The 17,677-nt window shown below is 41.2% G+C and overlaps 1 protein-coding gene across 1 annotated transcript in view; it reads left to right on the top strand.

The window, feature by feature from the left end:
• Positions 1-4,088: 4,088 nt before the first annotated feature.
• The window catches only part of GPR158 (G protein-coupled receptor 158), a 384,453-nt gene continuing 370,864 nt past the window's right edge, over positions 4,089-17,677 (top strand). Inside the window, exon 1 of the mRNA XM_010341239.3 lies at positions 4,089-4,990. Coding sequence (XP_010339541.3) covers positions 4,089-4,990 — 902 coding nt within the window. The remainder of the gene's footprint in view (positions 4,991-17,677) is intronic.

Here is a 17,677-nt window from a genome sequence, read left to right as displayed (position 1 = left end):
ATGCATAGGGATATTTATCTCTATCTACAAAGTATTTATATAACTGGGGGAGGGAGATAGTCATCCCAACCCTACTTCCTGTCTTGATTATCTTATGAAATGATTTTCTTTTTGTGTCAATTGTTTGTGCTATTCTTATTACATATGACCCTATTGCATTTTATTTTTTTTTCCACTTGCCTTTCCTGCTAAGGATATAGTATTTGTATTCTTAGTGCATTCATTCACTATTCCCTCTACTTAAGGTAGGTTTCTATCTTACACTTACCTGGTTTACTAATACCTACTACCTAGGCAGTTACTCCTCATTCTTTGGGTTTCAGCTCAATTGTCACCTCCTCATGGCCTTTCTTTCCTTTATCTTTATACGTGTTCTCTGCTTCCATATGTTGCACTCTTTATCACTTTGAAGTATTTAATTCTTCATGGTACTTACAACTATAACATGCTGTTGTCTTATTTATTTGTTTGCCTCTCTCTCTCTCCCTCTCTCTCTCTCTCCCCTCCCCCCTCTCTTCCCCACACACACTCCCCACTTGGCTATAAGAGCCACATAGGCAGAAGATGTGCCTGTTTTGTCACACTACCAACCACAGTGCCTGACACATAGTAAAGGCTCAATGAACATTGGTTCAATGAACGAATATGTCTTATGCAAGATGGTGTAGAATTTTGTAGTCCGCTTTGAGGAGTGTGCGTGTGTTAAACCTTGATCTCTTAAAATAACCTCTTTTGGATTATTTTCTTTATTGATGGACACTAACATAGACATAGGATTTTCTACCTACTCGGTTACCTTGACTCCAGACCAGTTAAATGGACCAGAACTCCTAGAGCATTTGGAACTTTGTGCCTTATCTTGCACAGACCTAGGTTTCTTAGCACCCTGGACCACAATGGACTGTCTTCTAGAGCTTGCACTCTAGGGTAGCCTCCGGCCACTGGTGGCTAGTGAGTGCTTGAAATCTGGCTAGTGTGAAGTGCCATGTGGTGTGAGTGTAAAATACACATCATATTTTGAAGACTTAGTGTAAAAAATGTAAAATGTATCATTAATAATTTTACATTGTTTACTTACTGAATAACAATTTGGATATATTGGGTTACATAAAATATATTATTAAAATTAATTTCACTCTTTTTATGATCTTAATGTCGTATTTGAACATTTAAAATTATAGGGATTCCATTCTGGTTCACATTATATTTTTATTGGGCAATGCTGTTCTAGATCCAACTAGCTCATCAGAGTTCCGACTAGCTCATCCACAGCTAAACTAGTTGTTTAGCAATGTAGGTTGAAGGGGATCCTTTGAAAGGAATGCTAGAATTGCAAGAGTCTCTCATAGTCTCCTCATCAGATGTGCACTTGGGAAAGGATTGGTATCCTGGGAGAGTATTTCAGCTGCCTCCTCATACAACCTCAATGTGAAATTCCAAGGCCCACACACAGTTTGTGTCCTAAGGCACAGAAATTTTAAATGTCTTGCCAGTGGCCACGTATCTTCCTTTAAAATAAAGCTAGAACCAGAATCCAGGTCTTTTGATGCACTTAGTTCATTGGATTATTCATAGCAGGATCTACTAATAAAATTATGTCTTCTTTTTTAAGTTAGATACTAGAGAATTTTAAAGAATTGTTAGTTATGTAGGTTTTCCAAAAAGATCAATGAATAAGGAAATTATACTTCAGGGTTTACATGGTTAAGTCAATGGAAAACCACAGTGTATACTTTGATACATTAAACAAGCAGAAACTCTTTCTGTTATTATTGCCACCTACACTGTGGCAGAGCACTAAACTGGGATGACCTTTACTTAGCATAGGAGCATACATTGCAAAGCAAAATTTAAACAAAAAGTCAGATATGAACATGAAATCTACTTGTAAGCAAATACAAATCTAATAACCACTCTTTGCAAAGCTATAAAAACTCGCTTGGAGACCAGCGACTGCAATTTGAAAAGCTGGTTGCTGTGTCTTCTTCCAAAAGCCCTCATCACTGGCATGTCAGGCAGACTTCTCTTCTTGGGTGATGAGATGGATTTTAAAATTAGCTTCATCATTATGATCGTCCCATTCGTTCAGTAATTTAGCAACTGTTTAGTGATTTAACTATGTGCCAGGTAGTATTCCGGGTGCTTGAGGTACCTTCGTGATTAATGCAGACAAAGATTTTTGCTCTTTTGGAGCTACATTCCAGTCCTTAAGTATTTTCTCAATAGGAAGAATGGCGTGAAAAGTACAGTGAATCTAAGCAGCGCCTGCTTAGAATGCCATGAGGCACATTTTTGTTAGATGGGAATTAAAGTAAATTGGAGATTTTCTATTTGTGTCTTTCTTGGGGAATTTCAAAATAGAGGTGCATATGTGAAGTGGAGCTAGCTGCACAAAACACTACATACCTGGTACGAGTCTACTTTTGGAGTGTCAGAAGACACTTTAATTGCCTCCCTAATAAGCGTCAAAAACAACAATTAGACTGTGTGTTAAGAAATTTACCAATAATTTGGGGGGCATGGCATACTTTTTCAGCTCTTCTTTCTTCTATTGGGATATCCCAACCTTTAGCTAACTAGAAGTCTTAGTTTTTGTTGTTGTTATTTGTTTTTTTTTTTTTTTTTTTTTTTTTTTTTTTTTTTTTTTTTTTTCTCTCTCTCAATTCCAGGAAGTCTCCGTCAGGACGATTTCCCTTCTCACTTAACACAGACTCTTTCTCATTTCCCCACAGTTCATGAGTCCTGCCCCTTGCTCTCTACCTTACACATCTTTACTTGCATACATTTTCACAGGTTCCCCTCCATTCTGGTCCCCAAGCAAAGATTCTGTAAATACGACTTTTTTTTTTCTTCCTTAAAGCACAGCTAGTAAATGTCTGCATTACTCCCTCAGCTAAGATCAGCCTAGGCAAGTAGGTTTTAATCATTTCTTTAACTGACAAGGAAGAGGATTTGATAATTTGCCTAAAATGAGCAGGTGTTCAGGAGGACATATCTCCATCCTATGTACTCTCCGATTTCAGCCAGAAATGAAAACTACTCCTTCTTCCCTCTTTTCCAGGCAAAAGGCTGATTTAACTAAGCAGCCAAGACGCCAACACCCTCCTCCTCAGTACGTCCAAGTTTTCTTCGCTCTGAGCCACCAAATCTCTGCTTCTCCCCGCTCTCCCGCCCACCCCACGCCACCCCCGCAGGTTTCCGAGTCATCCGGAACGCGAGTGGGTGGGAGGACTCGGCAGCCTGCCTCCCGCGCCCCCGCCGCCCCCGGGCCGCCTCGGGTTCAGCACTGGACAGCTCCCGCCCCGGCCCCGCAAATGGCAGTCGGCTGATTGACAGAGGAGCCGACCAAACAGGGGACAAGACGACTTGCAGCCGCCCTGCAAGGGTTTGGTTGCGGCCAAGCCGCCTCTTTAAATTGGCTTTCCTCCCCAGAGCAGGGAGAGAGGCTGGAGTGTGGTTTGCGGCCAAACCTAAAGGCTGCAATTAACCAGCCGCCTGGCCTTCCCGACTCCGGATTCACGAACGTCTTAAAGGACGTCTTCGCTCCTCGGGACTCGCGGCTGCGCTCGCAGTGCAGGTCTGGGCGCGCGCCCCGCGCCCCCCGGCGAAGCGGTCGAGGAGGAGCCAGAGTCGGGAGGCGGGAACGACCTGCGGCGGGTGAGACTATGGAGCAGCGTCTTTGGCGGCCGCGGCGGCAGCAGCAGCAGCAGCAGCTCCTGAACGCGCCTCAATGAGAGCGGCGGTGGCGGTGGCGGCTGCCGGGCCGAGGGACCGCCGCGGGCTGATTCCAGCCGCCGGGAGCGCAAGGCCATGTAACCCGGTCGGCTCCAGGCAACCAGGTGCGTAATCTCCAGCCGGCCCCTCGCGCAGCGGGCACGGCCAGCGCTGCCACAGGTGACTTGATTTCTGCGACGGTAGCTCTGCCGCCCGGGGGCCGATCTCGAAACATTCTTATTTTCAAGTCCTTTAGACTGGGTGCCATCTGGGAAGGGGGAAGATTCCTCGTAAAAGTCTGACTGTTAAGAAATTGAAGATCCAAATTTAAAAAGTGATTCCCCCCGTTCCCTCCTCTCGTCTCTGCGAGGCAGATGGGAGCCATGGCTTACCCCTTACTCCTCTGCCTCCTGCTCGCTCAGCTGGGATTGGGAGCTGTTGGTGACAGCCGTGACCCCCAGGGACGGCCGGATTCCCCTCGAGAGAGGACCCCAAGGGGGAAGCCGCATGCTCAGCAGCCGGCTCGAGCCTCTGCCTCGGACCCCTCGGCTCACTGGAGCCGCTCCATCGATGGCACCATCTTGGCGCAGAAACTCGCCGAGGAGGTGCCCATGGACGTGGTCTCTTACCTCTACACCGGGGACTCCCACCAGCTGAAGCGAGCCAACTGCTCCGGCCGCTACGAGTTGGCCGGCCTGCCGGGGAAGTGGCCAGCCCTGGCCAACGCGCACCCCTCCTTGCACGAGGCGCTGGACACACTGACACACGCCACCAACTTCCTCAACATGATGCTGCAGAGCAATAAGTCGCGGGAGCAGAACTTGCAGGACGACCTGGAGTGGTACCAGGCGCTGGTGCGGAGCCTCCTGGAGGGCGATCCCAGCATCTCCCGGGCGGCCATCACCTTCAGCACCGAGTCGCTGTCCGCGCCAGCCCCACAGGTCTTCCTCCAGGCCACGCGCGAGGAGAGCCGCATCCTGCTCCAAGACCTGTCCTCCTCCGCACCTCACCTGGCCAACGCCACCCTGGAGACGGAGTGGTTCCACGGCCTCCGGCGCAAGTGGAGGCCCCACTTACACCGCCGTGGCCCCAATCAGGGTCCCCGGGGCCTGGGCCACAGCTGGCGGCGCAGGGACGGGCTCGGCGGGGACAAGAGCCACGTCAAGTGGTCTCCACCTTATCTGGAGTGCGAGAATGGGAGTTACAAGCCGGGGTGGCTGGTTACTCTTTCCTCTGCCTTCTACGGGTTGCAGCCTAACCTGGTCCCGGAATTCAGGTAGGGAGTGGGGGAAAAGCAAAAGCGAAGCCTTCCTTTCGGTCTTGCGGGTGGGTACACTTGTGGGGAAGGAACCCTTGGCTGTGACACGGACGCTTCTCACTCTCAGAGCGGAGACCCGGGCTGAGGGACGCCCCACGCGGGCGCGCTGCTTAGGGGCGAGAAGGGCCCCACGCCCGTCAGCTTCAGGCGCTCAAGGAAAGCCATTCATTCTCTCCGACCAGTTTCTCCTTACGGGGACGAGGGACCGGCAGCTCTTGGTAGGACGGAGACACCCCCGCTGCTCGGTGCTTCCCTCCAACTGTCAGGAGAGCAAGGAGGGGCGTTCCCCACTGGGGGCGATGCGATAACTTGGCGAGTTCCGGGTTTATCCACGGAGTGGCAAGCCTTAGAGCAGAGGCTAAAAGGGAGCGGGAGGAACAGAGAGTTCCTTGTTTCTGGCACTTTGGGGTAGCCTCTGCCTGCTTCCTACGTGTGCAGTTGGGGGCACCGGTCGTTGTTAGTCAGAGCTTATAATTAAAACTGTGCCATCTCCTCGCAGTTCCGGCCCCTCAGCAGTGAGTCAGTCTCAGCAGCTAGCTGTCTCCAGCATCCAGACTTTGCAATTTGGTCAGGGTGCTGTTCCTTCCACCCGTTTCCCCTCTCCCTCCTATTGATCTTTCCTTCCTTGGTGGCCTTTTCCTCCTCTTCCCTGTGTTAGGCATACTTAAGTGTTCTCCAGCCCTTGACACACTCACATGCTTTATAAATGGACTTAGTTATATTCTGGAGGGAGGCATCAGTTGTGACTGAATTCACTCAGGAGGCTGGAGGAAACTTAAGCGGGTCTGTATTTCCTGTCTCAAAGTATAGCATTTGAAGGAAGCAGAGAATTTGCAAATTAACAGGTTTTAACTTCTGCCTGGGGAAGTGTCTGACCTTTGAGGTGAGGAATTTCTGGAAGCAACCTTTAAGAGTGGATGTGAGGAAGGAAGAGAAAGAATAGACACACTGAGAGGGTTTGGGAGAGGGCCCAAGATGGAGTGAGATCTTCCCTTAATCCCATGAGAGGAGGCTCTGGAAAGAGGGTCTTGGGGGCTGAAGTTGCTTTTGTATTTTTTGGGAACCTGGGCAGGAGTGAGAAACCTTTGTGTGTAGATTATTTATTTATTTTTTAAATGCCCTGGCACAGCAAGGACAGGATGCTGGCCTGCTGAAAGATGCCAGATCAAGTACTGGGTGGGCAAGTGGGAAAGGTCAGAAGGCTTGTTTATTTTTGCACTGCCATTTACTGCTGAATGACCTCAAGCAAGTTGCTTAACCTCTCTAGGCCTCAGCTACTTATCTGTCCAGTGAGAGAGTTGAACTAGACAGTCTCTAGGGAATAATCAGTTATCAGGTTCTATAGCTTTTAGTGTTGGCAACACTTGAGAAGGCATATGGGATAATAATCCCGTTTGTCTGATTCTGTATGGCCATATTAAATGTGTGTGTGGGCGTCTGTGTATGTGTTTATATCTCTTTTAAAGGTCTTGTCTTAAACCAGACTAACTCTTTTCTACTTTTGAGATAATCTCATTTCCTCCTAATTCCTGCAGGATCCTATTAGTAAGAGCTGAGCCCAGCTTTGAATCTTTGCCATGCTATTTGCTCAGAAGAGGAAAGACCAGCAGATGCTATTCACTGCCAGCAAACTGAAGCCTTTAAATGAATCTTTTTAGGGAGCCCCAAGTCCCAGGGTCCATCTATCTATTCTATCTAACATCCACTTTATGTCAGGCTCTGTGCTAACTGCTTTGCATGCATTGTCTTGATTAGCCGTTACAAAAACCTTATGAGTTACGTTTTATTATTTTCTCTATTTCATAGAAAAGGAATCTGAAGCCCAGGGTGGTTAAGCTTCTTGCCTAAGATTGCACAGCACTAAAATAGCAGGGCCAGGATTTAATCCCACTTCATATTTCATACCATATATACCACTATTGCAAACTTTCTTCTATGAAGGTGTCCTAGGGGTTGCCATAAACAATATAGTTACTGTGTAAAATGTACATATTTTCAAGGGCTACTGTGGAACTGAGGATGAAAACCACTAATTTTCAGAATTATCTCTCTTAATCATATGGATCAGAAAGCATAGGTTGCCTAAATGAACTCAGTGCCTTCTGCCAGCCAAGTTGAAAGCCTAAGGACACGAAGGGTCTCAGATTGGGAGGGCTCAGACACTCCCTGTTTCTTTTAAATCTCTTTAGAATATAGTTTGCTTCTTTAAGTGCCTTCATAGGCAAAGGTGATATTCTTCAGCCAAGGCACAAAGCCAGCCATTTAGTGTCTGGCTCTTTACAGAAGCTGGCTGGTCTCAGTAGCATCACAAAGTAAGTGCTCTCCTGTGAGTACTTCGGCTCCATGTCCTGTGCCCTTCAAATACTGTATTGAGGATCCACACAGATGTTAATTACAGAACCCAGAAGAATATCTTACAGGCATCAAATAGTTCCACCTTTTGTTTCATAGATGAAGAAACAGAACTATAAAGGTGAAGTGACTTGTCCAAAAATCATACATCAAGTTTGTAGCAACAGAAATGGGATCCAGGCCTTCTGCCTCTGGTTTATCCTATATTTGATAAATACATACCTAAAGCAGGTATCTGTGGCTCTCTGGACATCTGTATGCAATCTGTGTTGGGGACATACTTTATTATATATCATCATTTAGGGCAAAAAAAAATTACCCCATAGAAAACAGCTATCACTTTAAAAAATGATTATATTGTTAATTTCACATGTTGAGATAGTATTTAAATGGGCCCTTTCTGTATATCTTCATACTCATAAAAGGAAAATGTTACAGGCCCTTTCTGTGTATCTTCATACTCGCAAAAGGAAATTTTTTTGTTTATAATATTTTATTGTCTAGGATATGCATTATAAAATTCTACAATAGAGGTGAATAATATTGACAGGTATGGTAACAGGGTAAACCTCAAATGAATATTTGGGAAACCAGATTAGGAGCCCTGATCATGATTTTAAATAGTCTTTTAAACATGTGAAGTGTTATTTGCAAAAACCTTTGTGTATAACAGAAAATCCATTGATAATGGTTTATTCATGAAAGAAAAAAGGAGAAAAAACTTTGTAGTTAAGATAAATTAATATTTTCTTAGGTCTTGTTTGCAAGATTCAGGCCTTTACATTAATATAAATTAAATACAAAGTTTAATATAAAAGTATCTTCTTATATTACTGTTTATTACTGTAAAACAATCTCTCAGAATAAATTCTGTTCCCCTGAGTTTTAGAATGACACAAGTATCTTAAAATTTAAGACCTAACATAAGATACATATGGGAAGAGAAGTGTATTTCTCATTTTTTGTCTTTGAAAAAATGGCACTCAATTTCTCTTAACTATTTCTTGAGTCTTTTGTTATATATTTGCAGTATAAACACTTCATTCTCATTTTCCATGCTAGTAAAAAAGTGAGAGTAATAATTTAAGATACACTCTGAAAATATTTTTACTTTTACCATTAGGCTTGTCGTATCCTTGTAACATTTTCCTTAAAGCTAGGGTTCTTTTGTTCGCATGATTTTTCTTTGTGAAACTTGAAGTACTATAGAATTGGATCCCATTTTGTTGAATGCACAGATACCTCTCTGGCGGTGATTGGAATTGTTGAGTGCCTAGGATAGGCAGCAGGTAATTAAGTGTTTGTTGAATTTAAAAGAAGGTGAGTTTCTTTAAAATTCCTTTAAAGAATTAATTCTTGATGAGCTGAGGGGAAAGTTGGAATTCCTTCAGTTTCTTCACATATTATAGTTGAGGAAACTGAGAACCAAATAGCTAAAGGAATTTGCTAAAAATGGAATACCTCTTTTGTGACAGATGGGAGTTAAGGGAAACCAATATTTATTGAATATCTACTATACATGAGATACTTTATATATTTCAGTGCTTGTAATTCTTAGAACTCTCAGGTAGCAACCAGGTTGGAAAAGTTGAACAACCTGCCCAAGTGAATGTAGCTAGCAAATGAAGAAGCTAAAATCAAATTTAGATCTGTCTAGTTATGAAGCCTGTGTAGTCTTTCCACTAGCCTATGCTGATTTCTAGCTCTTGATTCCCCAATTTTGTCATTAAAAACAAATAAGATCATACTGGCTTGAATTAAGTAATATGCTTGGCCCAAACCAATGATGTACATGTATTCTTTTTGGGCCAACTATGCAACCAAGTATGTTGTACAGTGAGAAGAGTATTCAATTTGAGGCGGAACTTTGCCACAAGTCCCAGTTTTGTCTCTGACTGGCTGTATTACCTGTCTGGAAATCAGTTTCTGCATAAGAAAAACGTGGAAATCCATTTGATGATTTCCATGTACCTCTTAATTGGCCTATCCACATAGTCAACAAATAATTTTGAAAACAGGGCTGATGCACATAAATCCAGCATCTTGTGGAAATGATATGGGAGAGTCACATGCAGAGGAAGAGGAAACCAAGTGAATGTTAAACCTGGTATTTGGTTAAAAAAAGAAAAGAAAAAAAAAAGGCAAAAGGGAGATAAAGGAAAGATCACAATAGTGTGGAAATCTCTTTTTAGAAACTAATGAACAAGAGTGTCACTGATTCACTGACTGCCTGAGTGCTCACTCCACTTTCTCTCCTTCACACAAAACACCCACACACCTCCTTCAGTGATTCTGTTACAGATTCCTGCTTTCAACAAAAGAGGGCAATTCACACAGTGTAAAAGAAATGACCGTCTTGCTCTAGGCCCAACATATCCTATGTCTTTCTTGTAGGAGCTGAAAGTGATAAGTAGGCTTGCCTATAGGAATAGCCCAGAGGTGTTTGCCTGGGTTATAGTTTAAAAGGTTTTCAGAGGAACTTCTGCTGTGGAGGCTTTTGAGTCTTAGTTACATCATTTGTAAGCTATGAAGAGTAATGTGTATGTCCTTCGAAATTCTGTAAAGACTAAATGAAGAACTGTCATCACACAGGAAGTTTAGTAAATATTTTTGTATTGTAGCTTCTGTCTTCTCAAATACTACCCTTAAGTGGCCATAACTGTCTACATTTACTTGTAAAGTCCTTTGACATATAGTAATTTGTAACATATACAGTGGTTTAGTTTTGTTTCTAATCATTGTGAAGGCTTATAATGGCCATGGGTCATGGGAGAAATACTGGCCTTAGAGGCAGAAGATGTTGGTACCAGCCTGGACCCTATCTTTGACTTAGGGCAGCAGTTGCCGCTCTAATTTGCAGTTTCTTTAAATGCAAATTGAGGAGGTTGGACTCTTTATAACCCTAAAAGTCTATGATTTTGGACATCATTCAATATATCACTTTATTTTATTTATTTATTTATTTATTTGAGACAGGAACTTACTCTGTTGCCCAGGCTGGAGTGCAGTGGTATGATCTCGGATCACTGCATCCTCAACCTCCCAGGCTCAAGTGACCCTCCCACTTCAGCCTCCTGAACAGCTAGGACTACAGGCCTGAGCCATGATGCCTGGCTATGTTTTCAGTTTTCATAGAGATGGGATTTTGCCATGTTGCCCAGGCTGATTTTGAACTCTTGGGCTCAGGTGATCCACCTGCCTCAGCTTCCCAAAGTGTTGGAATTACAGGCGTGAGCCATCCCACCTAGACCAATGTATCGCTTTAACTTGTGAAGTTTTATTTGCTTCACTGATGAAATCAGTTAATGAATGCTATATAAATGCAAAACATGTTCATATGTTCCATGTTTGACTTTATAATGATCATTTACTCATAGAATATTTATAGAAAGTCCTACCAATTTACAATAAGTACATAAACTAATAATGGAAATGAGAACTCCATTTCAAAATAAGAATAAGCATAATCTGAGTTCACAGGGCTTAAGACTTCCTGATTTACTTAGAGTCAACGTGAAGTTGCTTCACAGATTTCTAGACCAAGGGCCTCAGTATACCTCTATAATTTCTCTCAAGAGAACAAATGTTTAGACATTTGGAAGCTCCCTACTTACTTTTTAAAAACCACCTGTTTTCAATCTGCCTCTGTAGTTGGCTTTAAAATTTCATAAAAGGGCTATATTTTGTGGTGTAGCAATGGTACAGGATTATCTTGCCATTTTCTAGGATATGCATTTGGAAGCAGAAATGGGATTTCCAGAATTGCAAAATAAATTACAAGAGTTATGCTTACTGTCTGGAGAGATAACTGATGCTCTCACCAGACTGATTTTCCAGCCTCAACTTCTGGATAAGCCAAATGTTACTTTCAACATCAGAAAGGCAGCAGTTTGTTGCACATGGTTCAGGTTTTAAGGCTATCCTTTTTCAGTCTTAAGAGTGCTGTTGAATTCAACATACACTGCATTTTATGATTATATTGTAATATACTGTGATGCCAAGGCGTATGTTGTTGATGCTATTTTGCACTTGGTTGGTACAGAAGCATTAGGCCCTGGCTGTTTTCTCTGTTCAGTTCTGATTTGCTGTTCAAAGAGTTATTTATGCAGAATTACTATGATAGCACATTGGGATTTTGATAACTCTGGCAGCTTGATGGCTGTTATGTGGAAATAGGCAGTTCACTAGTACTGGGGCTATGCTTGGGAGAGTGTGCAGCCAGCAGCGTTGTGAAGATTTTCCTAGCACAGCAATGTCATACATCAGTGGGGCTTGTTTTGCTTGCCTTATATGCTTTTCAGCTTTTAGTAATAAACTAAAATTTGTTTAGTAACGAACTAAAATTATACATAGTGTAATTTTCACTTTGGCTGGGCAATTACTCTCCCAAGTCTTTCTTCCTGCAGGAATAAAAGCTTGACCTACAAAAATATTTGGGTAGATGAATGTTCCATGAAATACTTCTTCAATTTAGAAGATTAACCCTCTTGGCTAAGTCTTTTACAGCTGCCCCCCTTCACACCCTCCACTTTCCTACTATGCCAAATCTAGTAGAGAAACCATGAGTGAATTTATTTTTTACACCCAAGGATATTATCTAGTGCCTCAAAGCAATGATTGGATACATCTAGTTTCATTACTTTCGTTATAGGCAGAGCTCATAGAAAACACAAATTAGCTTAAATATAATCTGAACCAAGGTAGTAAAGTTTATTTTTCAAACAAAAATCCTGTTACCTATCTTTTTGTACGGAAGGCAGCTTCTGTCTTTTTTCTCTTCCCCCACACTAAGTTGCTAATACTTCTATTTAACTGAGATCTAGTTGATTTTTATTCATTTTAATATCTGTTATAATTTCCCCCATTTAATAAATATAACTAAACCAAGACAATGTAGGATTTAAAAAACCCTGTCCAATTCACAAAGTACCCACTGCTTCTATAGCTTAAAAGGACTTAACGTAAGATTTTGGTTTATGTGTTTTGTCCAATGTGTATGCCTCATTACGTTATTATAGAATAAATGACATATGGCTTTTATTTGAGAAAGAAGAAATGGTATGATAGTAAATAATAATATTTTATCAATTCCAACATGCATCATTTTCACATTTTGATGTTTTTCAAATTGAGATGCATCTTCCAGTTGAGGGCATATCATATTCAGTTGGCATTTATTTTCTTTCAGTGGTACACAATATAACAAGACATCTTACAATTAATGCCATCTTACATTTGATGAAATGTAATATTAGGAAATGGGAAAATAAATTTCAGGGTCTTTTCAACTACGAAGTTCTGTTATCATCTATAAGTTATCAGCTTGCAGCAAAATATGCACATATGGAAGCAAAATGTAAACCTTACTGCTGTATATAATTTTTTAAATTTGTTTTTTAAAAGAGACAGGGTCCAACTCTGTTTCTCAGGCAGGAGTGTAGTGGTAAGATTATAGCTCACTGCATTCTCAACTTGTAGGCTCAGGTGATCCTCCTACCTCAGCCTCCTAAGTAGCTGGGACTACAGGCAAATGCCACCATGCCTGGCTAATTTTTCATTTTAGTTTTTGTAGCGACAGGGTCTTGCCTTGTCTTCTCAAAGTGCTAGGATTACAGGCATGAGCCACCACACCCAGTCCCTGCTGTATATAAATTGGATTGCTGTTTGTCTTCATTATAATTATATTTAAAATAGACAAACTATACTAAAACATGTAATCACATTTTCTCTTTGATGTATGTGAAATACAAAAAATATTGTGCTAGAAACTACAGCAACTTTTATTTTCAGAATAGGTAAAGTCAGGATTATCATAACCTTTATCACATCGTCTGGCAAAGCTTTTCTCTTATACTGTGGGAAAATGCCTAAGATATTAAAAATAAAAGACCACTGACAGAATAGGAGGGAATAGATATGTCTCTCCTTTCTAAAGTATTTCAAGGTTTCACAGTGAAAGTAAAGACTTCTTGTGTAGCAATGTAACCAGTTTTGGCGAATAAGATTTAAATGAAATCTGAAGATAAGCTTCCCCCGCCCCTTTTTCTCTCCAGTCAATTGCTTGGAATAAAATGAAGAATTTGGTTTTCCTCTTATTCGATGCCTCAGACCACTTCTGAACAAGATTTCTCAAACTTGGAACTACAAACATTTGGGGCCAGATAGGCCTTTGTTGTGGGGCTGTCTTATTCATTGTAAGATGTTCAGTAGCACCTCTGGCTTCTATCCATTGGATAACCAGTGGCAACACATCCTGCCAGTGTGAAAACCAAATGTGTCTATAGACATTGCCGTATATCCCTTGTGGGGCAAAACTGCCTCCAATTGAAAGCCACTGATGTAGAGAAATACATATGATATGTAACATATAAAATACGATTGTGGGACTATCCTTATTTCAAAGGTTCTGTAGGTATGTGTACATATTTCAATGGTTCTATAGGTATCTGTAGGTGTGTACATATGTCTGTGTGTATGCATATATGTATGCTCAGATAGGCATTTGCCAGATTACATGTCTATTTATTTATTTAAAATATAATTGTATATATAGAACCTGACATGAGTGAGAACTGAAACATTTTGATAGATCAATGAAACATTAATTAATTTACATTTGTATGTCATCAGGGCTCAAAAAGAGCATCTGACCAAATTTGCAGAATCTGTTGATAACCATGGTTTTACTATTTATGTGGTTAAATGTTTAACACTTAAGGTTTCCCATTAAAAGATGAATTTTGAAAGGAAAGCGTGTGTGTGTGTGTGTGTGTGTGTGTGTGTGTGTGTGTGCCTGGAAGAGCAAAAAGAGGGAAGAGGTGTTCAGTTGTGAATAGACGAGTGGGTTGGAGAGAGGAGAGGGGAAAGGGGACAAATGAAGATGAATGAACTGATAGAACTTTTAGGATGGCTGTTTTGGGCAATCTCAAACACTGTGGAATATTGCCTTACTTTTACATGAAGCTCCATTTACCATTGAGCAATTTTATAGTTCTGATGAAACTGAACTATTTTTCCCTGGAAAACAGTTCCCTAGGTAGTTGAGGAGTCAAATTCTTGCTGATTGAGTCATTATGAAGATAAGTTGACTGTGCTTGCATTTCAGAACTTTATTTCAGCCTTTCTCATTAAAGGAATATTAATACCTTACAATATATTTTTTAAATATTTCATTTGCTATTTTAACTTATTGATTTAACTAGAAGTTGTTCACAATTTGAATTTATTACAAATAAATTTCCTTGAAGAAATGACTGAAATGATATATTACATAGACATTTTTAATATTTTGAGACAGGGCCTTGCTCTGTCATACAGGCTAGAGTGCAATGGCATAAACATGGCTCACTGCAGCCTCAACCTCCCAGACTCAAGCGAGCCTGCCACCTCAGTCCCCCAAGTAGCTGAGACTACAAGTGTACACCACTATGCCCGGCTAATTTTTCTATTTTTTTTTTTTTTTTGAGACAGAGTTTCGCTCTTGTTACCCAGGCTGGAGTGCAATGGCGCAATCTTGGCTCACCGCAACCTCCGCCTCCTGGGTTCAGGCAATTCTCCTGCCTCAGCCTCCTGAGTAGCTGGGATTACAGGCACGCGCCACCATGCCCAGCTAATTTTTTGTATTTTTAGTGGAGACGGGGTTTCACCATGTTGACCAGGATGGTCTCGATCTCTTGACCTCGTGATCCACCCGCCTCGGCCTCCCAAAGTGCTGGGATTACAGGCGTGAGCCACCGCGCCCAGCCCAGACGGGATTTTATCATGTTTTCCAGGCTGGTCTTGAACTCCTGGGTTCAAGCAATCCACTAGTGTCAGCTTCCCAAAGTACTGGGATTACAGGAGTGAGCCATTACTCCCGGCTCTACATATACATTATTTAAAGTTTTAATAAGCGTATGTTTAAAGATGCAGTTTTAAATATTAATAATGCTTAGGATTCTGCTAAGTCAGAAGTAACTTTAAGAAAACAAAAACAAACAATAATCACATTATAAAAAAGAATGTTTAGGCTTCATGGTTCTAATTACCTTAGCACAAACTGAAGTGTGACCAATTCTTTACTCTGTTTCCATAAACACGAAATATACATAACCTGCTGTAAGAAGGGAGGAGCTGGCTGTTGTACATTATGTTAATTATGGAGAAATAAGATCTAATGTTGTGAATATTAGAGATGAATCCAAGGCTCCTGAAAAGAAAGATGAAGACTATGATTTTTCTGGACAAGGCAAACTTCTAGGATGGTTGTTTTGGGTATTGACTGAATAATTAGTTCTTTGGAAAGCCTCTCACCATGCAGTCCTCTGAAAGTTATTTAGCAATGTATCTGTCTTTCCATTTTTATGAAAAAGAGGCAAATAACAAATGATATTGAGGCATTCTTTAAAGAAGCAATATTTTTAGTTTACATCTTGTAAACATCTTGTAAAGCTTTACAAGGTTTACATCTTGTAAACCACTCCTTTCTGAATTAGAATTTTAGAAGTGAAGGGGATTTTAGAGATCACATAATCCAGTTTATTTTTATGGGTGAGGAAAATGAGACCAAGGGAATTGGTGACCATCACTTGCATTAGCTATGGCTGCAGCAAACTTGCAGTTAAATAACAGGCACAAATTAAAAGATGCTGAGTCATCAAGGTTAATTTATGTTCATTATTCACTGATCCCAAACCTGGCTGGGCATAAGGATCACGTGAGCCTGATAATATGTTCCTAGGCTCTGCCTAGACATTGTGAACGAGACAATCTGCAACAGGATCCGAAGTCTATATTAAACACAAAGTCTTTGTAATTCAGAAGTAGTTAGTCCTTAAACACAAACTTGGGAAAAAGTAAACAGTATTTGATAAAATTAAAACACATATAACTCATATAAACAACTCATATAAACAACTGCTGTTTCAGGCACTGAGAAACTGTGGTTACAGGCCATTCTGGGTACCAGAAACATCCCAATATTGTGAATGAGTCTATCAGTATTGCAAATTTTAGAATGTCGAGCAGGTTCCTTATGAAGGCAGGAAGCTCACAGGTTCTGAGCCTTGGAATGAGAAATCACTTGGCTGTATGTTCTTATTTCTCCCTCATTTTATTTTGGGTTCTTTGCTTTCTCAACTTTAAAATAGGGGCCATCATCAGAGCAACCTGCCTCCTGTTATCATCTGTCTCTTTATGTAAACATCCCGTGTCCCAAAGAGTTCCACAGATTTTTCAAATACAAGGACCCTATTTTATGACTGCCTGTATTCAGTGCCTGATATAGTTTGGCTGTGTCTGCACCCAGACTCTCACCTTAAATTGTAATCTCCATAATCCCCAGGTGTCGGGGAGAGACCAGGTGGGGTAACTGGATCATTTGGAGGTCATTGAAGTCAAGCGGTTTCCCCGTGCTGTTATCGCGATAGTGAGGGAGTTCTCACGAGATCTGATGGCGTATAAACGTGTGGGAGCCCCTCCTTTCTTCATTCTCTCCGGGGCTTCCTTGTGGGGAAGATGTCTTGCTTCTCCGCTGTTAACGGTAAGTTTCTTGAGGCCTCCCCAGCTAAATGAAACTGTGAACCTCTTTCCTTGATAAATTACCAGGTGTTGAGTAGTTCTTTGTAGCAGTGTGAGAACAGACTAATACAGTGCCTCTTGAAAGTGCCTTGCCTATTTCAGAGGAGAAGCATGGGAATAGTCTCTAGGAGGAGGGGTTTTGAAATCATAAACCTAAGTTTGAATCCAGGAATTTTCACTTTCACTTACTGTGTGACACTGAAAAGTTATGTAACTCTGTGGTTCCAGTCCCTCATTGCAAAAAGTATAGAATACCTCTTACTGTTTTGAAGAATCTTACATACGTAAAGAGGCTAACATAATTTCTGAAATGTCCTAATCTTTTAAAAAAGTTACAGTGTACAGATAGTCCCCAATTTATGATGGTTCTACCTACAATTTTTCAATTTTTGATGGTGCAAAAGGGATACACATTCAGTAAAAACTTGGTACAGCATTTAAATAATGTTCGGTAAATACCAAAGTATTTGACAAATACTTTGGTACATCATTTTATCAATTCCACAAGATATTCAACACTTTAGTATAAAGTGGCCTTTGTTTTAGGTGATTTTGCCCAACCCCTGGGCTAATGTTTAGTGTTCTGAGCATGTTTATATAGGCTAGGTTAAGCAATTGTGTTTAGTAGGTTAGATGTATTAAATACTTTTTCAAATTACATATTTTCAGCTTAAGATGAGTTTACTGGGATGGTTTTATCAGAATGTAACCCCATATAAGTTGAGGAGCACATGT

The sequence above is a fragment of the Saimiri boliviensis genome, chromosome 8 (genome assembly GCF_048565385.1).
Source record: "Saimiri boliviensis isolate mSaiBol1 chromosome 8, mSaiBol1.pri, whole genome shotgun sequence".
Classification (NCBI taxonomy): domain Eukaryota; kingdom Metazoa; phylum Chordata; class Mammalia; order Primates; family Cebidae; genus Saimiri; species Saimiri boliviensis.
This window is presented reverse-complemented; position numbering and strand designations above follow the sequence as displayed.